A 24805-nucleotide genomic window follows, 5' to 3' on the forward strand; every position below is an offset into this window, starting at 1 on the left:
ATTGATGTAAAATATCACCTCAACATATCACCTCCAGTTTACACTGGTCAAAGAAAATCACTACGGGAATGTGTAAAATGTTTTATTAATTTTAAGAAATGGTAACGAAAATGTGTGTATACATGATTGCACTTCACAACTCATTTAAAGTTACTAGTATATAGACACAACAAAAAATAAATTTGTAAAATTCGACTTTATTCGTTCTACTTTTCAGAAATTTGTTAGACTATTGTCATATTTTACAATGTTTACCTTTTTTGTTATTTCGTTGAACTGTACAACATTTTTTATAGATTTGTTTTTTTATGTAATTGTTTCAATAAGTAAAGTAAATATGAACTTCGCACATTTCTTGTCGTCAGTGTTTCGTGGGAAATGTCGTCATAGAATTCACCTAGAAATATTGATTCGCAAGAAAGACTTCTCTGTATAAGTGCTATGGTCGCACTAATGAAACTGGTTAACAATACGCGACTATTGTTACGAGCGACCCCTTATTATCGCGGCTTCTAAAAATAAAACATTCGTCATATTGCACAACACAACGAAGTCATTTACATCCGGGTCTTTCGAACGCTATATATATATGTAAGCCGCCATGTTGAATGACAATCATTCTCACACGTTGCGCTGAATTGACGTCACGCGATACCAACCTTAAAAATGTCAAAAACTACAGATAATATCGAGTCTACTTGCGTTCTGTGCTGCCAGAATGTAAAGTTTTACGCCGTTGGACACTGCGACCATCCAGTTTGCTATAAATGTTCAACCAGAATGCGAGTATTAAGCAATCAAAAGTACTGTGCTGTGTGTAGGACCGACTTGGACGAGGTTCGTAAGTTTAACGGATTTTAACCCTATACAGACGTTCTGTTACTACTGTATCTGCGATTTTAGCGTCAACTTGCGTTGTTCTGAATGTTGTGATCATATTGGACTACCAATTGACTTGGTACGAGAACGCAACGCAAAACGACTGATGGGTCGCCCGTCTATTTGATCCTGTTGTAAACGGAATGAGGTTGGGTCACCGGCAATGTAAACTTGTTAACGTATTAAATTGTGGCGATATATGTTCTGTTAGAACGTATTTGCGAAACTGAAGAACGTGTAGTTGTTGTAAACCAACGGAAACCTAATTATAGTAAATCTTGTTGGAGATATACTGTTACTACTGAAATTGTCCTAAAACTGGCATATGGTACCATGTAATAATGACCAGCCATGGTGGTTGCTTGTTGCTAGCATTGGTGATTGTGATATATCTTTAGCCTGTGGGTTTTACTGCTATATGATCTGAATAATTAACCAATTTTATATCACAGTTGGTATCTGTGGCTTGTGATAGTCGTTTTAATGGGTCTTGAATGATCTGATTGTCTAACAATTAATTAATACAGTACCAGTCATATAGTAGTGTTGCTTCTCTTGAATCCTTGCATAACAAGCTCCTGATTGCTGAATATTTTAGGTGGCCAAAGTGAGCATGGACATTGTTATGGCAGTCTGAGATTGCTCCTGATAACATCCTCCATATCTTGTAATAGTTTTTCCACAGCGAGTGGTCAAATTCCACCACAAAATCATTCAATGTGATAGTTTACAGATAGTTTTGAACTTGTTGACCTGACCTTATATTGCTAAATATCTAGGATTTATATTATACCAGTGTGTCATTGCCATGAATACTTAATTGTGATTGGACCATACCCAGTTTTAATTTATGTAAGCCATGGTTATATAGGGCATAATGCAACATTATCCATGGGTTGTGGTTTCCAGAGTTATGCCTCAGAATATGAAATATTGATCTTAATTCAGTATCTTTTGAATATTAGCTTTAATTCTGTTTCATGCTAGGAAAACAAACTAAAATTGTAGACATTATGATATGTAGACAGTGTGATAAAGGAGAAAGTCGCGTAAACTGAAAGAGTAAATGAAATCATTGTAATAGACTGTCTTCTGCACTGGTTTACTCAACAATATAATTATGGTATAGATTTATGAAGTATGATTATGGAAGACTAAACTGCAGTTCTACCTATAATCATTTTGAAAAGCTACGTTTCCCAAGATACATGTATACCCCAATAAATTTCTGTTTCCAATGAGAATCAGTCTTTTTTTTTTTTGACTATAATGTTATATCAATGATTGTATTGCTCAGATACACACCAATTGTATATGAGAGTACTGCTGATGGTAAAACTTTAATAACATCTGTATTTTTCTTGCAGGTACTTTTTGAAGAGAAACCACTGAAATTTGCAAGTATCAGTTATCAAAATTTTCCAGTTGATCGCAAATACCAAATCTTCTTCCAAAATAGCAAAGTGAAGATAGCCTTTCAGAAACTCCTTGAACATCAGTGTAAGATCTGTAAGATAAAGACACCTGAAAATATCAAGACATTTAAAGATTTGAAAGATCATATGAGAAAGTGCCATGAGTTGTTTTACTGTGATTTGTGCGTGTCCAACCTACAGGTGAGGAGTATGCAGATCTTTGTGACCATGTGCTTTAAAAGCATTGTTGATTTACCCAAAATTATCACCACAATTCCCGACCTATAAAGTGAAATAAAAAAATATGCCCTACCTATCCATCTACCTAAACACCTTTCCTGAACCTTTTTTGGCCACACAGGTGAAAATCCAGAATTGTTGCCAAAATAGGATGACTTTACTGTAAAGATTATTAAACATAGGTTTGGTTAAGGAATCAGGAAGCAAGGCAAAGGAGAAAGAAAACCCTCACATGCCCTACATTTAGTAAGTGCATGTTGTCACAACCACACCTTAATTGTTTTGGCTTTATGCAATAAACCATTGTGGGACCTGGTATACCATTAGATATAGCAAGTACAATGGACAACATATATGAACCAACTGGTGATTTCTTGATTATTTTGTTTTGTGTTCACATGCAACTTTTGTAATTGTTGTATATGCATACATGTACATGTATGTCTGACAGAACCACACATAACCATGCATGATACCATATTATAATATTTAATAATTTATATATGGTACCAAGTAATTAAGAACTCACACCAGTGAGTGTGGCTTGTATCAAATTCTATTCTGTAATTTTCCACTATGCAAGATGCATTTTAGGGACCTGGGTGGAAAGGAAAATTTCCAATTTATATAGTGTGACAATTTGAGACAGTTAAAAGCTTGGTACTGTGAATAATACATGTACTAAATTTTGAACTGGAATTTATTTTTGCAAAAAATAGTCCATTTATGTTGTATAAGGAAAGTTGTCTTTTCTTTTTATAATTTGTCACTGAATAATGGATTCCTAATAAGGCTTATGTATTTCATAGAAGCCACGCCTCATTTCAGGGAATCTGTGACACACCAGTTTAATATAAGTTTCAGTGAAAACGTGATCTGATCTTTTTATCATCTAGATTGCAGAATAGAAGTGCATTTTTGCTGTTTAAATGAAGTTCAAAATGACAGTTTGTTTTACAATCAGATCAAAGATGGCTGACTGGCAGCAATCTTGTTTTTGACTCCCGTGTGCGAAGCACACAATGGGAGTCTTTGCAGTTACCCTGTCTATGTGTGTGTGTGTGTGTGTGTGTGTGTGTGTGTGTGTCTCTGTCCATTCCACTGATATCTCAAGAACTGTACGTTGGATTTTGATGAAACTTGTTATATAGATGCACTAGATTAATGCACAAATTTGATTAGTTTTGGGTAAAAATCCATGCATATAATTAACCTAATTTGCATAATGATGAGTCAATTTTTGTCTTTTACACTGATATGAGTACTAATTATCTCATTTCAATGAATCTTGGTACATAGATGTTCTAGGACAATGCACAGACCTGATTAGTTTTGGGTTAAATTCAGTGCATATTAATTACCTAATTTGCATAATTAGCCAATTTTCAGCTTTTTCACTGATATCACATGTACTAATTATTCCATTGAAACTTGATACATTGATGCTCTCGAACAATGTACATCCCTGCTCAGTTTTTGGTTAAAATCAGATCATATTAATTACCTAATTTGCATAATAATTCATAATTGTTTGGCACCCTGAAACAATATGCAGACCGAAATCTATGCATAATAATTGCTTAATTTGTATAATAATTCATTTTCATTGCGTTAACCCACAGACATGATTAGTTTATTGTTGATAAACATGCATATTGATTATCTATTATTAGCCCATTTCAGATATCTAAAAAAATCAGATTTTAATTGAATTGAGGTGCTCTGGAATTAGACTAAAAACCATGGATGAAAATTCAAATGTATTTTCTGTATTTATTATAAATTTTGATACTGTAAATCACATTGTTTTCAAGTTGTGCATCTCAAATTGCAGACAAATATTAGTTACCAAGCTTCTCATTTGTGTCTCCAATACTTTCAGCACACGAGAGTTCTTTCTAAGCTTTCTTTGATTTTAAAATGTTTCTTGAACATGCTAAATGTATGTTAGTTTTTGTTCAAATTTGGTACATTCATTATAAATGTTAGGATACAGTATTCTCCCCAGGCCTCTGAAGCGACACGGTATCGTGACGCTTGGACACTTGGCAGTGATGCTTGCCTTTTGTCCTTGACGCTTGGTCACTCGCCCGTGATGCTTATTGCTTTGTTTACAAGTGTCAGTCTCGTCTTGCACAAATTTAAAACAATAACATGTATTGATTGAAAGGTACTGTAAAAACCCTCAAATAAGAGCCACTTTGTAACACTTTCATTTCTGGGTGGTGCTTATTTGAGGTAACATTTTGACAACTTTGTAGCCAGTGGCTCTTAAACCAGGGTGATCAAACTTTTTCATTGTGAAATGGGGAAGGGATAGGCAAACACACACACAATCAAAACAGACAAATAATTATTAATGATGTATCATTGCAATTAATTTATTCTGTAAATATACTGTTATGGGAATAACAAATGTCAAATAAGAACGGCTGCTCGCTGACCGTGCTGCTTAGCGTACACAACGATTCAACGTTTCACCTGTAGCGATGCCTGAAGTCATGTTTCACTGACAATGCGTAGCGATGCCTGAAGTCGGATTTGGTAGCACTCTCAGGGTCTGACCCACACTTGTACTTCCGTTGTACAATTAGTTTACCAAGTCTGGTACGGCAAACTCCAATTTTTTTCTTGAAAACTGGGAATAACTTGCGTGGCTGTGGCTGGCATGGTGGTTGATTTGGTGACGATATAAAATAGTTTCGATAGAATTTATCTGACCAGCAGCGACAGGAGCATGGAACGAATGAAAAAAAATTATGCCCAATCATTTGTATTTATGGCAAAAACAACAAAGAAAAATACGTTTTTCTATTGATTTTTACAGCTTGGGTACTTGGGCATTGTTTTAATTGCGCTAGACGTCTGAAAGTACAGCTTTGGTTTATATATTTCCTGTTTCATAATCAAGCCAGCTTATAATGATATGTTAATGATATTCACGTACTTCACTGTCCAGGCAAACGGGGTCAAACTATAGCCCCACCCCTATATACTTAACCAAATACGAAACGATACCGAGAAAGTAAAAATTACATGTATTAAAAATAATTTCCTGTGACCAATCGGAGAGACTAAATCATTTACAAAAGCCCAGGCCTGTTACAAGGCATTTTCTAATTGGTACAAGTCCAGATTATTTTCAATTCTCACAAATAGCTAATTTAAATATTTGGGTCAGGCGGGTCACGTCGACTTCGCTTTGCTGTATAGACAAGTTGATCGCGCAAGTTTGTGGAACTAATCCATTCGACTTCAATTTTGATTATTTTAGGCAAGAGAGTTCTCTCCAAACTAATGCCAGTTATTTTGTCACGTCCCTGAACATTTTGTCTCGAATCACCCCAAAACGAACATCTCAAATGAAATGCCAAAAATAACCCAAAATCACGATCAGCGAGAGTGGGCTGCGTAATCATTACATTCTCACAGTCGGAGTCACGATCCCTCAAACGTTGCCAGGACCGGATTAACACCTCTGTTTCCCCCCACGCTAACCAAATTTCCCCCACGCTGAGGAAAAAATCTTTTGTTTTCTATTGACTTCCTGTTCCGGTCCGTCTGTAAGAAAATATTTTCGATACCTCCGATTTTCCGATAAAGGCGTTCTAAAATCGTGACGTTTTTTTACTTGGTTATAATAATAATTGAATATCTCAACGTGTCCTTCGGTGTTTCGGCAAAAAACATAGTTACTACTAAATAGTTTGTGAATTGGTCGATTGTGCATCAGTCACATTCACGCTCTCAGTGTATTTCTTTCGTCTGTCATTCTTCCGTTCTCAATTATACTGGACATCAGGCAAGCTATGGGGATAATCTTTATTTGTCTCACACCTTCTGTGGGGCAATAAACAATGCAGGGTGGAAGTGAGACACGACAAGCCTGTGTCTGCCTGATTGTAAACAACCGGGCGGCTGGCGCTTATTTCTGGTTTCTTATTGACAAAACCACTCAACTCTTAGTGGCTCTTAATGGAGGGTCAAATGTAACAAATTTTCACTGAGTGGCTCTTAATTGAGGGTGGCGCTTATTTGCGGATTTTTACGGTAATCCCGCTTTTGTTAGCCATACAATCTGATCGAGGTAACAAAGATGGCGGCGCAGAGTGCATGTTTTTCCGCGATGTTTAAAAACAGCATCTCATTGGCGATTTTAATGTAATGCCTATGATAATCGTCAATGAATCGTTTTAATAAACAATTTGTGTATTTTACATCAAAAAGTTAGATACCGATGATCGCAATAGCAGCGGTGAATACACGTCCAACGCAATGCAGTCAGCTGACAATGTTACAGTGATCGTAGCGTTACTCACAAGGTATATTGCAATAAAAAATCGCTGACTATTAGTGCCGTACTGCCATTGTAGAATTTTTTTCTAATTATTGAATTATTAATTTCAACATATTTTGATATCTCGCCGACTTCATAAATTTAACCAAAAAATGTTTTCCTCGACGTTTATATGAACCAACAGTGACATGGGCACTAAAACTTGTACACAATGATGAACCAGTTACATCCATGCATAACATTATATTCATTGACTGGCTATAACACAAGTTCGAAAATAATTCTGTGTCCGTCCGTGCGTCAGTCTGTCCAGAGATATATTCCGGAATCCCTTGGGCCGATTTCGTTCATTCTTTGCATGTGCCGAGTACTTTATGTGGGACATATGCACATTCAGTGGTTTAGCAATTCGATTCAAAATGGCCAACTGGCAGCCATCTTGTTTTTTGAAAATGTTGTATTTTGGACATGCTTTGTCAGTTGTCATTCAAACTTGCTACATAGATTATACATGTTAGGATACATGTCCCCGACCATCTGCGAGTTCCTGAGTCTGTCCATCCATCTGTCTGTCTGTCCGTCCGTCCGTCCGTCCGTCCGTCCGTCCGTCCGTCCGTGCGTCAGTCTATCCAGAGATATATTCCAGAATCCTGTGGACCGATTCTGTTCATTCTTTGCATGTGCCTAGTACTTTATGTGGGACATATGCACATGCAGTGGTTCAGCAATTCGATTCAAAATGGCCAACTGGCAGCCATCTTGTTTTTTGAAAATGTTGTATTTTGGACATGCTTTGTCAATTGTCATTCAAACTTGGTACATAGATTATACATGTTGGGATACATGTCCATGACCATGACGATTTATTTCGCGATTGGATCAAAGATGGTTGACTGGCAGGCATCTTGTTTTTTTTGTTTTTTTTATCCCGTATCTTGGACGTGCTCTGTCAGTTTTCATTCAAATTTGGCACATACATGTACTTTATACATGTTAGGATGCATGTCAATGACAATTTGTTTCAAAATCTGGTCAAGGATGGTCGATTGACAGCCATCTGACTTTTTGGCCTTACTACTATATTTCCACAATTTATGTACCATTTTCATTCATATTTGGCACATACATCATACATATCAGTGTATTTCATAATCAGATCAAAGATGGTCGAATAACGGCTGTTTTTATTTTTGGCCATATTACTACTACACGGAACACGTGTTTTGCTGTAAATAAACAATCTGTTGTATACGCCACTTGGAACTCAAGTTTCAAGGACACGCTCGCGACAACCCCTCCGCTTTAATATGACGAGCACAAAGAGAACTTAATTTAACGGGGACTGTGTCATTTTATGCTGTTCTATTTCAAACTTTATTTGACTTGATACAAAAGCATAAAATACAATGCAGTAAAATGATTTAAATTTATCAGATATAAAAATATCTTGTCTTTAATTAATTGTAGATTGAGAATATTTGTTGGGAAAACCTGATTATTATGCAAATAAAATTATGCAAATTAGATGTATTGTTATGCAAATTGGCCGTGATGCTTGACTGAAGCCTGGGGAGAACACTACATGTTCATGATGATTCATTTAGCGATTGAATAAAAAATGGCTGACTGGCTGCCATCTTGTATTTAGCTCTGCTGTTGACTTTGTCAAGCAGGGCTTATCATATGAGTGATTGTCAGTCGTCCGTGTCAACTTTTTGCTTTCTCAACTTCTTCTTGAAAACTACAAGCCTGAATGCTTTGATATTACATATATACTACATGTGGACCTCTCTCAGAGTTTGTGATGATATCTTCAATTCTCTAATTTTGGTGAATATTTTTGATAAAAAGTGATATTTTCGACTTTTTGTTAAAAACTGCCAGTCTGATTGTTTGATATTATACATATAGGTACTACATGTGGACCTCGCAAATTTGTTCATTTCATGATGATGTATTCAATACATTAATTTTATTGAATATTTTTGGTAAAAAGTGATATTTTCGACTTCTTGTTAAAAACTGCCAGTCTGATTGTTTGGTATTATACATATAGGTACTACATGTGGACCTCTCTCAAATTTGTTCATTCTGTGATGATATCTAATTTTGATGAATATTTTTGTAATTTTTAGTAAAAAGTGATATTTTTGAATTCTTGTTGAAAAAGCAAGTCTGCTTGCTTTGATATCATACATATTGTTTATTTTCTAATGATATCATCAGTTCTTTAATTTAAATGTGCATTGCTAACAGCAGAGCTATCTCAGCCGAGAGGCTGCATGTTTGAAAATGTGGTACCTTGGACATGCTACACATCTCCATGTATGTCAGTTTTTGTTCAAATTTGGTACATTCATTTTAAATGTTAGGATACATGTCCATGACAATTGTTTTGTGTTCAGATCAAAGATGCAGTGTTCTCACCAGATTCTGTTTTTGTGGGGCCATAAAGGCCCATCGTTTGAAAAAGCAGGGCCATAAATTATAAAATAGGGCCGGGGGTAAATTGGTTTAGGGAAATTTCCACCTACCTGTCAAAGGATGAAAATTTCCATGGTGTAACCATTAATGGGTAAATAAAATTGGATCAAGGTAAAATTGCAGCCCTTATTGAGTTAACATTTATAAATAATCATAAAATCATCACACACATTAGTTTAACATATGTTTATTCCATTACTATTAGTTTTTAAATTATTACTTCCCCGTGTCATAGCAGTATTATTTTTTGAAAATACACACCAACTACAGTACATCAAATTTTCATCATCCGAGTATTTCAGCCATGGATGAGTTGTTAATCAACTTCGCCGAAATCGTCGATGTTCCTTGCCTTCATTATTAGTGAGACTCCCCACAATCACCGCTATGCTACCAGACTCAATACCATCGGCATTTTGCATGTCTGCTGGAACATTTTCTAAAGGTACTGATTCTGTCGCCGGGGTTTTCAGTCCATCGCTGACACTTTGAGCATCATGTACCGAATCAGGGTTTCGGCAAATTCCAAAATTCAATAAAGTCTGTGGCGTTTTGGCTTGCTCATGGCGCCCATTCCATGAGGCTTGAAATGAGTTGCGTATATTGCAAGACATTGCTCAATTGTGGGACCCCTCTAGGGAATAAATTGCTACGTTGATAGCGCCACCATACGGTCAAAATGGGAAAGCCATTTAGACGTAGTCCGAAAACGGGGACTTATGGTTTGCCCTGTGTGTGTCCGTCCGTCCGTGATCACCTGTATCTCGAACATGCATGGACCGATGTTTTTTCTCAGAAAGCAAAGCCACTAGAACTGCATGTATTACAAAAACATACCGGTACTATTCACTGCGTGTCTGACAATTGTATAAAGTTCCGCAGGTCCTCTTTTTTTTACTTTGAGAAGTTCTGTCAACCAAAGCATAAATATGTGTTTCTCTGTACATAAAATTTCACACGATTTGTTAATATTAATGTATGATAATAAAAACTTGATAATATTTTTCTGGATTTTTGCACTTTATTTGTATCATTGTCGTATGAGAAGTAATCTTGTCCTTATTAGAGATATTGAAACTAATCCAGGGCCACAAACTAGTTTATCCAAACAGACACAACACTGACTCTACATATTTGCAGATCTGATTTGTATACTTCCTTGTCATTTTACCTGTTGTACTGGTTTGGTGCTATCTGGTTTCCTTGCTGAGAATAATGCTGACCTGGATGGAGAGTGCTATAAACTTGAAAATGCCATAGAAATCACGTTTGCCAATTTATGTCCATGCAACTTTAGAATGACAACTAGCGAAGGCAGTGTCATTCATGACTTGTTCAGATTTAGTACAATGTGTTGTACATATGCAGGTGCATTTCGGTCATGATCTGCTTTGAATGTATATGTCACTCAAATATGAACGGAACGGGGACGTGTCATTGACAATGACTTGTTTTTTCTGCGCCAAATGTGGCCCGTTTTAATTGAAATTTTGCACCAAATTTTGAAATATTGCACAAATGGCGCAAGGGCGCAGCCTGGTGAGAACACTGAAGATGGTCGACTGGCAGCCATCTTGTTTTTTGAAAATGTAGTATTGTGGACATGCTTTGTCATACAAATTTGGTACATACATAATACATGCTTAGGACAATATTCAATTCAATTAGTGATAAGATAAGACAGACTTGCAGCTATCTTGCTTTTTTGTCATACAACTTTATTTTAAGCATAAATAACATTTGCAACAGGGACTGAGTCATTAACAATGACTTGTTTTATTTTAAAATTGTATTATTTGCTCATTTGAGATAAAGTCTTTAAGCATGTGCTGTAAATGAAACATGAACCATGAACCAAAGTCTACAAGCCTGAATGCTTTGATACTTGGTGTATCTGTACCTTGGGTAGACCTCTCTCAGATTTGTTCATTTCATGATGATATCTTCAATTCTCTAATTTTATTGAACATTTTTGGTAAAAAGTGATATTTTCGACTCTAGCTAAAAAACGCAAGTCTGATTGTTTTGATACTATACATATAGATACCTCAGGTCGACCTCTCTCAGATTTGTTCATTTTCTAAAGATATCTTCAATTCTTTAATTGAAATGTGAGTTGCTAACAGCGGAGCTATCTCAGCCGAGAGACTGCTTGTTGAAGTGTGTGCTGGCCCTAACAAGGGCCATTTGGCTCAAGCTTTTACTTGAAAACTTGTGTTAATTTCACAGTGCATGGCAAATAACGCAACATGATTTGCATTCATGATAAACCCATCGGTACAATACTGAAACATAATCTATATCTCTTTAATTCATTCGCTATGTAAATCGTATTGTGATAAAATGTGTGTATTTTTGTAAACATGTTTATTTGTTAATTGTAAAAGTGTTGTGGAAATTTCACAATTGTCTTTCTCTAAAAAGACTTAAAAATCCCCCTAGCCCCGGCATAGTGAAAGAACAATGTAATTTAGATAATTTTTCGATGGTGGTAACATGGTTACAATGTTAAACCCCAAAAAATTCATTTGTCCACGTGTATAAGCCCACCTCTACTTTCCCGATTTTACATGCACCTGGGTTTATGACCGGGGAAGTACAAAAAATGATAAAAAAACAATTACCGTAAAAATCATAATTGAAGCCGTGGCTTTAATTACAATTCAATTTTTTAATGGGTGACTTCAGATGCGCGAAGTCTGGGTGTGGCTTCAATTGGGGCATTCACTGCGGTTACAGTGGAATTTTTTTCAGAAAACAAAGGCCTGAAGAGATAATGATATGTTAATGAGATGCACGACGTTCGATAGCAACATAAAAGAAACTTTGTTGCAATTCTAAGCGTTCTTTTTGATTTTCACACACAGACAAACTTGAACACACAACATACTGCCCTCTTTCTATCTCTTTCTGAAATATGTGGTGGTCCTGAAAAAGGCCGTTTGGTTTGTGTGTGCAAGTTAGCACGCAATTAAAATCCCAGAAAATCTCCATTGTTTTCATCGTCATTGGCAAATATGTCGGCTATCTGCTCCCCAAGTACCTTGTCGTCTTCATCGTCGGTTTCACAATCTTCATAAATGAGATGATCCTCCGACCCATCCAGTGCATTTGAGATACTAGGCTTCTTGAATGAGTTGAGAACAGTTGATGCCGGGACAGCATTCCAAGACGCCACTACCCATTCCAGCACGTTTTTCTTTTCCGGTGCCTTTCGTTTTCCTGCTGCAGTCAATATAACATCACCAGTCTTCATCCAGTTGTCCCACTCGTCGTGCATATAATTTTTCAAAGGCTTATTGACACCAACATCTAAGGGCTGGAGAATAGATGTCAGACCACTGGGATTTACGGCGATGTCAACATTGCGGGGCCGGAGCTCTTCTTTCACCCGAGCTGTCAGATGTACGCTACATGAGTCCCATATCAGTAAAACGTCGCGAGTCATCGCTTCTCTTTGGGAAAACATCACAAACCCACCGCAAACAAACTGAAAGAACAATATTATCATAGAAACGCCACCCGTAACCTTAGTATTAAAAAAACTTTGCCGATAACAGAACAGGCTGGCGAAAACAAATGGTAAAACATCCTCGTGCTCAGAAGTCAGACAGTTAAAAGTAAACAACAACGTCATCGGGACAAAGGTTAAAATGAAAGCACGTGGCTCAGTGTTTTTTTATTGTAATCTAGTATTATTCTGTTCTAACATTCATTACATTTTTATCGATTTTAAAAATAAAATTAAATACAATAGTACTCACGATTTTCATTTATGTACCCCTTTTCCTGCACTTCTACTCTGACGTCACGATTGCTGAGGTGTAAAGGGCGCTTACCCTTGAAAATTATCAACGGGCGTAACTTTGTACCGTCTGCACATACAGTCAACACAGCCGTGAAGCCCCTCTCTTCGGAGTTTGTAGTTTTTATGTGGATAGTTTTGACACCACTGTACTCGAGGGTTCTGTTGCCCGGCATGTCAAAATGTAGCGACGTTTTGTCAATGTTGTAAACATCTGACAGTGGATATTGATGCTGTTGACGCAGTTGTATTACAAAACGATGAAACTGTGCAATTTTGTCTTCGTAATCGGGTGGCAGTTTCTGACCTATCAATGTCCTGGTGCGAGTTGATAACGTATGGCGTTGCTTGAAGGCACGAAGCCATCCATTTGATGCTTTAAATTCCAGATATTCATTGATGCGACGAGCTTGCGTCTGGAGTTGACGGCCAGAAACTACATTACCGTTCTTACGACGTTCGTCGCACCATTGCATAAGGTTTTCACTGCGAACTTTTCGACCAGCACCTGGTAACCTCTTCTTGGTGCGTTTGCTGTTAAATATTTCTTTTTTAGAACGAATCCAGTTACAGACTTTATTTATACCGAAATGATCAGCTGCTTTGCGGTTGTTCTTCCACTCAAGCGCCTTACCAATGACTTTCAGTTTAAAATCGGCGTCGTATGATGCTCTTCTAACGGACATTTTGACGAAAGCGTGGTAGATAATATTTGTATGTAAGTGATAGCGATAAATAGTGTTGCGAACAGATATACTGAACTCAGAATGAAAGATTCTTGCTTTCACTCCAGTATTTATGGAAACTTTTTTGAATAAAGTTATTTTTTTCTAAGATCGTTCTCACTTGTACACAGTCTGAGTAACAGGAAATGAAACATTTATTTGTTGCATTTTAGTACAGGATTAGACTGTCTCGTATTTACCGTTGTCACCTAAAAGTTATTGTTTTCATTCGTGTTACTACTTAGATCATTCTCACTCAATCGCAGTCTGGGTGATTGCATGGCAGGAAATGAAACACAATAGACCATTGCGTACGTGGAAGTTCGGGGTGCGGCTTATATTGCAGGGTTTCCCTGTGATCAAAACTTAACAATTTTAACAAGAAACAATGTCTCAAGTTAGGGGTGCGGCTTCTATTAGAGCTGCGCCTTCAATTGTGATTTTTACGATGTCTAAAATTACATAGAAACAATCAAATTATTGAAGCAAAATTTTGGTGTGAGAAATTATGTGTCAAATAACTTTCAGAAATTTGAAATTCTTTGTTTCCCTTGATGTTCATCACTCAAAACAATTCAGCATCTCCTGCCATGCCCACTCAAAGTAATGGATGATGTTGAACTCCCTTATTAATATTATCACATTGCCTACTGAAAACTCCACAGCAGACAACGTGTTAATTAGAACTAGTGATGATGTACGTTATAATACCATTTCTTGATTGGTCAATTAAAAATCTAACTGCCCTCTTGATTTATACATGTAATAATGAAATGTTACCAGGTTTCTACGATTGACTGTATATTCACCTATTAAATAGGCTGTGCTGTATTAATTCTAGAGCTAATGTTACCAGGTTTCTACTATTGACTGTATATATATTCACCTATTAAATAGGCTGTGCTGTATTAATTCTAGAGCTAATGTTACCAGGTTTCTACTATTGACTGTATATATATTCACCTATTAAATAGGCTGTGCTGTATTAATTCTAGAGCTAATGTTACCAGGTTTCTACTATTGATTGTATATATATTCACCTATTAAATAGGCTGTGCTGTATTAATTCTAGAGCTAATGTTACCAGGTTTCTACTATTGATTGTATATATATATTCACCTATTAAATAGGCTGTGCTGTATTAATTCTAGAGCTAATGTTACCAGGTTTCTACTATTGACTGTATATTCACCTATTAAATAGGCTGTGCTGTATTAATTCTAGAGCTAATGTTACCAGGTTTCTACTATTGACTGTATATATATTCACCTATTAAATAGGCTGTGCTGTATTAATTCTAGAGCTAATGTTACCAGGTTTCTACTATTGACTGTATATATATTCACCTATTAAATAGGCTGTGCTGTATTAATTCTAGAGCTAATGTTACCAGGTTTCTACTATTGATTGTATATATATTCACCTATTAAATAGGCTGTGCTGTATTAATTCTAGAGCTAATGTTACCAGGTTTCTACTATTGACTGTATATATATTCACCTATTAAATAGGCTGTGCTGTATTAATTCTAGAGCTAATGTTACCAGGTTTCTACTATTGACTGTATATATATTCACCTATTAAATAGGCTGTGCTGTATTAATTCTAGAGCTAATGTTACCAGGTTTCTACTATTGACTGTATATATATTCACCTATTAAATAGGCTGTGCTGTATTAATTCTAGAGCTAATGTTACCAGGTTTCTACTATTGACTGTATATATATTCACCTATTAAATAGGCTGTGCTGTATTAATTCTAGAGCTAATGTTACCAGGTTTCTACTATTGACTGTATATATATTCACCTATTAAATAGGCTGTGCTGTATTAATTCTAGAGCTAATGTTACCAGGTTTCTACTATTGACTGTATATATATTCACCTATTAAATAGGCTGTGCTGTATTAATTCTAGAGCTAATGTTACCAGGTTTCTACTATTGACTGTATATTCACCTATTAAATAGGCTGTGCTGTTTTAATTCTAGAGCTAATGTTACCAGGTTTCTACTATTGACTGTATATATATTCACCTATTAAATAGGCTGTGCTGTATTAATTCTAGAGCTAATGTTACCAGGTTTCTACTATTGACTGTATATTCACCTATTAAATAGGCTGTGCTGTTTTAATTCTAGAGCTAATGTTACCAGGTTTCTACTATTGACTGTATATATATTCACCTATTAAATAGGCTGTGCTGTATTAATTCTAGAGCTAATGTTACCAGGTTTCTACTATTGATTGTATATATATTCACCTATTAAATAGGCTGTGCTGTTTTAATTCTAGAGCTAATGTTACCAGGTTTCTACTATTGACTGTATATATATTCACCTATTAAATAGGCTGTGCTGTATTAATTCTAGAGCTAATGTTACCAGGTTTCTACTATTGACTGTATATTCACCTATTAAATAGGCTGTGCTGTTTTAATTCTAGAGCTAATGTTACCAGGTTTCTACTATTGACTGTATATATATTCACCTATTAAATAGGCTGTGCTGTATTAATTCTAGAGCTAATGTTACCAGGTTTCTACTATTGATTGTATATATATTCACCTATTAAATAGGCTGTGCTGTTTTAATTCTAGAGCTAATGTTACCAGGTTTCTACTATTGACTGTATATATATTCACCTATTAAATAGGCTGTGCTGTATTAATTCTAGAGCTAATGTTACCAGGTTTCTACTATTGACTGTATATTCACCTATTAAATAGGCTGTGCTGTATTAATTCTAGAGCTAATGTTACCAGGTTTCTACTATTGATTGTATATATATTCACCTATTAAATAGGCTGTGCTGTATTAATTCTAGAGCTAATGTTACCAGGTTTCTACTATTGACTGTATATATATATTCACCTATTAAATAGGCTGTGCTGTATTAATTCTAGAGCTAATGTTACCAGGTTTCTACTATTGACTGTATATATATTCACCTATTAAATAGGCTGTGCTGTATTAATTCTAGAGCTAATGTTACCAGGTTTCTACTATTGACTGTATATATATTCACCTATTAAATAGGCTGTGCTGTATTAATTCTAGAGCTAATGTTACCAGGTTTCTACTATTGACTGCATATATATTCACCTATTAAATAGGCTGTGCTGTTTTAATTCTAGAGCTTCAGTTCAGAAAGGCGATATTATAACCGTAGTGAGTTGGCACGTCATCGTCGTATTGGAGATCCCGAAGATAAATCTCACAAAGGACATCCACTATGTGAATTCTGTGATGAGAGGTATCTGGATAACGACGAGTTGTTGAAACATCTAAGAAGAGAGCATTTTTTTTGCCATTTCTGTGATGTTGTTGGATCACATCAATATTATAGGTAACTTCATGTCAATTAAAATAGCAGTCGTATTGTTAAAGTGTAGTGTAGTGTAGTGGATTGGGTTGTCTGGAACTTTCTCTTTCTGTGGGAGACCAGAATTAGATTGTAGATTACAATGTTCACCACTATTAATTTTCATAATTTGAGATATTCACAAGGACAAAAGTTCATGAAAAAATTTGCATTTTCATCTTATTACCATATAATAATTCACCAAATATGTCTTGTTGCGCAAAATGGAATTGGTTTACAATATTGTAATCTGTATCATTATGAATAGTAAAAATCTGCTTCTACATGATCTATTTTGTTACAGTGACTATTCAATACTGAGAGATCATTTTCGTGAGAGCCATTTCCTGTGTGAGGAGGGAACCTGTAAGGATGAGCAATTTACGTCTGCTTTTCAAACTGAAATTGATCTTAAAGCTCATGCTGCTGTACGGCATTCCAGCAAGATGTCAAAAGCTGAAGCTAAGCAGGCTAGACATCTTGATGTAGAATTCAATTATACACCACGCAATGCTGGCTACAGCAGGAGACATGAAGGTAAATACACAAAATATAGTGCTATATGTATTGAACCCTTTGATAATATTATATTCTTACTTTTATAAGTCCTTTGTAAGTTAGAGCACTTCACATTTGAGTAAAATTGTCATTTCATGATGGCACCTACAAGAAAGTAAATGTATTGTTTTAATTGATAAATAAATGTTATGTTTTTCAGCTGGTCTAATATCTGGTGATGATTATCAAGAAGTGTTCCGATCTCATCAACACCCTGCTCGAACAGGACGAAGCCGTGGTCGAGGCAGAAGAAGGTGTGTTATCTTGCATTCACCTGTACTACATCATTTACTGTTTACTGCAAAATCCTGCATTACGTGTCAAATCAAAGACAGGGTAAACAAACGTCGTAGTGTTATCAAAATATTGTGGGGGCATTCCCATGCTCAATAATGTGCTATGCTCATTTGAAGTATTGGTATTTCAATGGCATATTTGTAGCTGAAATATTGGCATTTCGACATTGAACAAATTGAAAAAAATAATAAAATTTTTGTAGAAGACGAGATATTCAGCTGAACGGGAAATCATCTATCGTTTCATGTTATAACAAGGGTCTGTATGAGTCCAGAAATAGATTGTAGATCACAATGTTATTGAACTGATACCATTCCAATCTTAGTATAAAACCAAAAATACAGAAAATATATTCCTATACTAATTTCTACAAAAGGAGAGATCTGGATTATGAACAGCATTTAATGTTGATACAAGTAGAAACTAGATTTTAAACTGTATTGAACAATTTGTATTTTTATGTTTTCTGCAGAGAAGATATTGAAAGTGAAATGGATCATCAAACATCCCTAGCAATGGCTGCAAGTTGGAGTGATGCATCATCCAATCAGGCTGCTGTTGTTGATAATTCACAACGGAAAAAGACCACTTCATCTCAAACCACGTCTCATCAATCTAACACTGAACACCCTGGGCGTAAAAAAACAGCTAATTCAGATGTACCTTCACTTAAGTCAGCAGATGATCCGGCACCACGGAAAAAGACACCTGTGTCATCACGCCGTGCAGATGTGACAGAACGGAAAATAACTGGCCATTCAGTCGCTGAAAGCTCTGGCAGAGAAAAGGTGAAAAAAACACCAAAGGAGGACAAGAAAGACAAACTTAAGAAAGAATTGAAAAGTGCGTCTGTTACAAGCAAGGAATCGACACCTAAAGTACCTGATGTGAAATCAAGTGTAGAGTATCCCGATATGAATAAAAGTCCAAAAGTTATGAAATCTAATAAACTGACCTCGGATAATAAAAAAGAAGCTGTAGCTGTATCACCAAGTCTAGCAAAGAAAGTGGCAGCAGCCAATCATATGTCTGTGCAAAATGGGTCACTCCAAGAAGAGGAATTCCCCACATTAGGTGGTTCAGCTCAAGGGAAGACTAACACTAGGCAGACTTCATGGACAAATCATAGAATGAGAGAGGAAGACTTTCCTCCTGTAAATGTTTCCAATCCAAAGAAAGGTGCTAGCGGAAAAAAGAAAGAGAAAAAAGATAGTTCGAAAAAAATTGTTTCTAGTGAAGTTAAAATTGTCAAGAAATCTGATGCTCCTGTTGTAGATTACACTAGAGTTGTATCTGATAAGGCGTCAGAACATGGAAATAAGAAAGCAGAACCTAAAGTGAAAGCACCCAAACAGGCGAAGAGTTTGGTCAGCACTTCTTCAGTTGATGACTTCCCAAGTCTAAGTTCTATTGCTTTCAGTCTTACCACTGAGAAACATAAACAGAGAAAGGTTACAAATCCCCCACCTGGTTTTTCATCTGCTTCTAAGAAGTCAGCTACTTCCTCACCCTTGGTGTCTGCTGCATCTCCTGCCCATCGTTCCTCACCCGTAGAATCCTCAACAGTCAAGAAGCCAACTGCACCACCACCTGGACTTCAAAAAACACAAATTATGGAGAAAAGTATGAAAAGCAGAGCTCCCCCAGGATTCGGAAGTATATCTGCAACACCTGTAGTTTCAACAAACCCTGTTATGCGTACAACCAATGTGGAAAATATTGCACCAGTTATGAAAGCACAAACAAATTCAGTATCGTATACTCAACCCGATAATTTTCAACAAAGGAACCAGAAATTAATCATGGCTATTAAAAATGGACTACAGCATGATACTGTCAAATTTGAGGAATTTAAAACCATGTCAGGACAGTTTCGTCAAGGTTTAATCCAAGCAACTGACTATTATACCAAATGCCAAAATTTGTTAGGATTATATGACTTTTCAAAAGTGTTCTCCGAACTTGTAGCTTTGCTGCCGGACAATATAAAACAGCAGCAATTGCTCGCTGCTCACAATGACTTTAAAGTGAGAGAAACTGCGAAGAGTCAAGAACAGAAATATCCAGATGTGCTAAAAATTAGTAATGTTGGTAAAAAGAAAAAAAGCACTCCACGAAGTGCATGGAACACTGATATAACGCAATGGCTAACATGTCCAGCCTGTAAACAGGTTCTGAGCACTGCTGATTTTAATTCACATGTTGCTTCTCATGATCTAGACAGTGATTTTCCGGCGCTTTCTAGCACTACAGTTAGCATGCCCCCCAGTACTGCTGGTGCTTGGGTGAAAGGCAAGTGAAAGTGCCTTGGTAATTTTGTATTTAGCTATTTGTAGATATCTGATGAAACTTGTTTGTTTTTGAATCACAGTTGATGATGTGGTGAAAATTTTCACCGAATATCTTCTACCATCTGTGCCGGCACCTAATTTATAATATCGTTTTCTCATGAATTCTGATTTAAGGTAGAAGCCTAGTCATAATTTGACAAAATTGGTCATAAATCGCATGACAATGTTCATTAGTTTATTATGTACAATCATGAAGCTATTGTCTCATGGTACAATGAAATGGCATTATTTTGTGTGTTACAGTTTTGCTTTTTGAGAAACTCGTCATAATATTTCTTGAAAATTGCTATTTTTAGAACAATTCCATAGAACACAATGTTAAAGAAAATTTGCATTTTTTGACACTTTTTAAAATCCAGATTTTTTAAATAATTCACAAAAACAAAAAGTACTCCATCATTAACAATATATAATTTTTTCAGCCTATGTCACCAGGTTAGATTTTGAGATATTGCATAATATCTCTGCCATAGAAATCTGTGGTAAAAGTGTTATAATAGTATCAAAATGGCGACTTTCCACTAAAATACGACCATCAATTTCTCGAAAAAAAGGCTGGTGACCCCCAACTTTTTTTTGGTCAATATCCTTATATTGCCTTGGAGTTCAGTTTATTGCAAAATGAATAAATTCTGGGTATTTTAATTTATGAGTAGGCTTCTACCTTAAGCCAACTTTTATATAGTTAAGTGTATGATCTTAAAATTAAATTGTTTTCTTCAATAGCCCTACTCCACTTTTCATAGAAATAATACAGCAATAATATCATGCAGTTTCTCTTGGCATGTTCCTATTTTGACGACTGATTTCTGTGGCAATATCAATGTTACCAGTAGAATGGCGGGCTAGTAATTCAGCAGTTTGATTTTATTCTGACATGTGACCTTGTATTCTTCTCATCAGCAGTTATTGGTATACCATATTTGTTTTACACATGTCAAAATTATTTTAATTAAATTACTGGGACTTTCTATTAAGGATGAAACCCGTATTTGTATGACATTTTTCAATCTATTTTCACTCCTCCTAAATCACATGGGGGGGGGGGGGATTAGTCCAAATTGCCAGAAAATTTATTGTTTTGATAACCTGATGTATGCATTTGCATAATTAAAGACATTCAACGAATGTACACATATTTTGTGGAATTCCAAACATTCGTCTGTACATTCAACTTTCTCAGAATATTGATTGATTGGTTCTTTTGTTTTTATTGTCATTTGAATGCGCAAAGTGCATAAACTGGAATGAAATAAACTGGTTGTGCATTTTCTGGCATCCACTAAGTAAATTCAAAATAATACTGGTAAACATTAGCTTAACTGACTTTTCTGAAATTTTTGCACATGCTGCTTGTACAATAATGGCTATTACCGGTATGTCTTGGATATTGGATAATATTTCTTGAATGAAATAAATGGCACTTTCAGGGTCAATTTATTCTAAAATGTATACTTTGAATGATTATTAAGTGTATAAACTAAATAAATATTCTGAAACAATATTTTTCTAAATCTACTAAAATTTTAATACATTACTCCACATTCTTTTAAGTGAAAAAATTCTAAATAGGCATTTTTGAAACAATACAGGTCTCTACAAACATGGGTCTCATCCTTGACATTTGCTTTTTATTGAAGTAAGTTTCTGAGAAATCTGAAAAATGTACTATGTTGAAGACCACTGTTGGATTTCAAAGCGATTCTATGAGAGCACTTGCGTTATTCCTGATTAAATTTATGAGCGCCCTCTTGTGCCAAAATGTATTTTATTTGCTCCAGTAGTTGCTCACCTTTATGGTCCAAATTTATATTTATTACAATACAGTTGACTGAAAATTAAAATTATTAAAAATTGACATACTCGATTGTTTTCTTTTGGAGCTCTTTAAAGTCAGGGACTAGCAAGATCATATCAGATTTTAAAAGCAAGTGACAGTTGAACTGGAAGTTTGTGTAAATTTCTGCTATAAAATGTAATAAAGCTTTCATGTTGAATTGATTATTCAGTCTTTGTATCCCTCTAAATTTAACATTGTAAGATGTTTTACAATTTACAGACCTCAAATGATGTGTATTTAACTTGTACTAAGTGTATTTACAACATTACTGACTGAGACGCAGTATATTTTGCTCGTTTGCTGCGTTGATCACGTGCAAATGTATTTTGTTTTTATTTTATTTGCACAAGTTTTTGTAAATAAGTTTGAATTTTATTCGTATACTCTATAAAGTATTGCCCACTCTGTATGTGGTAATTTATTTTGTCCACAAATTGTTTAATTTTCTTGTTCTTGAAGGAACATTCATCAACTGTGAAATAAATGGCAATGTAAAAACAGTAAAGATTATGTTGTATCTCATTACAGTGGGTGTTGAAATAAACTGATCTGGAAAACCACATCTCCTGAACAACCTCTTTTGCAACATTGTAATATTCCTAGGAACACTGGTGTTTATGACTTTACCTTCTATCATTAGAAACTAACACTTGTTTGCATTTGAAATGAATGTGAAATGTATGCAGTTTCATATTTCACACAATTCTTCCATTTTTTGTTTGCTCTAAACCAGACTTCCTGTTAAATCCATAAATCCTAGTTGAAAATAGTTGTCAAGAATGTTAGGTTGTTTGGATTGCAATGTGAATCATGGCCAAACATTTTGAATCATGTGTAGTGTGTGAATCGTAAATAATTGTCCTAGTATGTTTGCATTTTGACTACATATTCATTTGTTCAACTATTAAATTTTAAATAAATTATTCTGAAGTCACATAATCAATTATTTGAATTTGCCAACTTTGCTGATCTGATCGTATGGCAGGCAATTGTATTTTAAACAATTGGTTAATTTTTTTAATTTTTAATAGATAAATGTCTTTATTAATGTACTTATTTATGGTATTGCACGATAGTAATAGATGACCAAGCATATTCGGAACAGCGTGTTCAGAATTCAAGGATGTGAGCTTTCCGGATTGTGATTACCTGTATTGGTTATATTTGAATTACTAGTATGTTAATTAAAAGGCGCCACCATGTTCTAGAAGACTAGCATATTTGATGAAAGTGGGGAGTGTGAATATTCAGCTGTCAGTGGAATTGCGGAGCATACCATATGTATTGACTTTGAATACGCCTACTAAAAAGAAAATCACGCCTATACAGATCATTACGCTGCCATTCACCTTTTTGAAGCGTTGCTACAAATTGGAAATCTTCTGGATTACCACACATAAAGATGTGACCTAAACATCAGTGATAAGGCGTGTTTACGACGTAGGGCCTTTTAGCCCAATGCTAAGCCCCTACTGCTTATGCCGTGAGTTGATCAGAGAGTTGACCCTGTGGTTTTTAGCATGTAACGAAGTCCGACAACGGGGACTTATAATTCGGTCCCTGTTCGTGTGTCCGAGCGCCCGTTCGGAGTCGTATTTCAGAATCCTTTGGACCGATTTCGTTCATTCTTTGCATGTGCCCAGTACTTTATGTGGGACATATGCACATGCAGTGGTTAGTGGTTTGATTCAAAATGGCCGACTGGCAGCCATCTTGTTTTTTGAAAATGTCGTATTTTGGACATGCTTTGTCAGTTTTCATTCAAATTTGGTACATGGACTATACATGTTAGGATACATGTCCTCCGTGCATCCGCCCGTCCGTCTGTGCGTCCGTGCGTCCGTCCGTCCTTCCGTCCGTCCGTCCGTCCGTCCTTCCAGAGTCATATTTCAGAATCCTTTGGACCGATTCTGTTCATTCTTTGCATGTGCCTTGTACTTTATGTGGGACATATGCACATGCAGTGATTTAGCGATTAGTTGACTGGCAGCCATCTTGTTTTTTGAAAATGTTGTATTTTGGACATGCTTTGTCAGTTTTCATTCAAACTTGGTACATAGATTATACATGTTAGGATACATGTCCTCCGATCGTCCGTGCATCCGCCCATCCTGTTTTAAAATCGGATCAAGAATGGCCGATTGACAGCCATTTGACTTTTTGGCCTTAGTGCTATATTTCATTTTCATTCATATTTGGCACATACATGTCACTTTGTTTCATAATCAGATCAAAGATGGCCGAATAACGGCTGTTTTTATTTTTGGCCATATTACTATATCTCCGTCACCATGTATCATTTTCATTGATATTTAGCATGTCATAAATGGATACATGTACATGTCAATTCAATTTGCAATTTGATCTTGTTTGTTTAAATGTGATAACTTGAACATGCTTTCACTTGTGATCTATGTTTTTTTTTGCTATGTCTTAAACCGGAGAGGTCGTCACGCAACACGTGTTTGAATTTGATGTTGTATACATCACTTGGTATTCAAGTTTCAAGGACACACTAGCGACAACCCCTTCACTTGAATATGACGAGCACT

General features: G+C 35.8%; 1 protein-coding gene across 1 annotated transcript; it reads left to right on the forward strand.

Moving 5' to 3' along the window:
- The first annotated feature begins 599 nt into the window (after positions 1–599).
- Positions 600–22758, forward strand: LOC100373573 (E3 ubiquitin-protein ligase ZNF598-like). Its single transcript, XM_006818807.3, has 6 exons — positions 600–837; positions 2247–2495; positions 16981–17192; positions 17512–17744; positions 17926–18019; positions 18535–22758. Exons 1-6 carry the CDS (start codon positions 667–669, stop codon positions 20360–20362), a joined length of 2787 nt encoding a protein of 928 aa, XP_006818870.2. The 5' UTR covers positions 600–666; the 3' UTR covers positions 20363–22758.
- The last annotated feature ends 2047 nt before the right edge of the window (positions 22759–24805 follow it).

The sequence above is a fragment of the Saccoglossus kowalevskii genome, chromosome 8 (assembly GCF_978046115.1).
Source record: "Saccoglossus kowalevskii chromosome 8, keSacKowa6.1, whole genome shotgun sequence".
NCBI lineage: Eukaryota > Metazoa > Hemichordata > Enteropneusta > Harrimaniidae > Saccoglossus > Saccoglossus kowalevskii.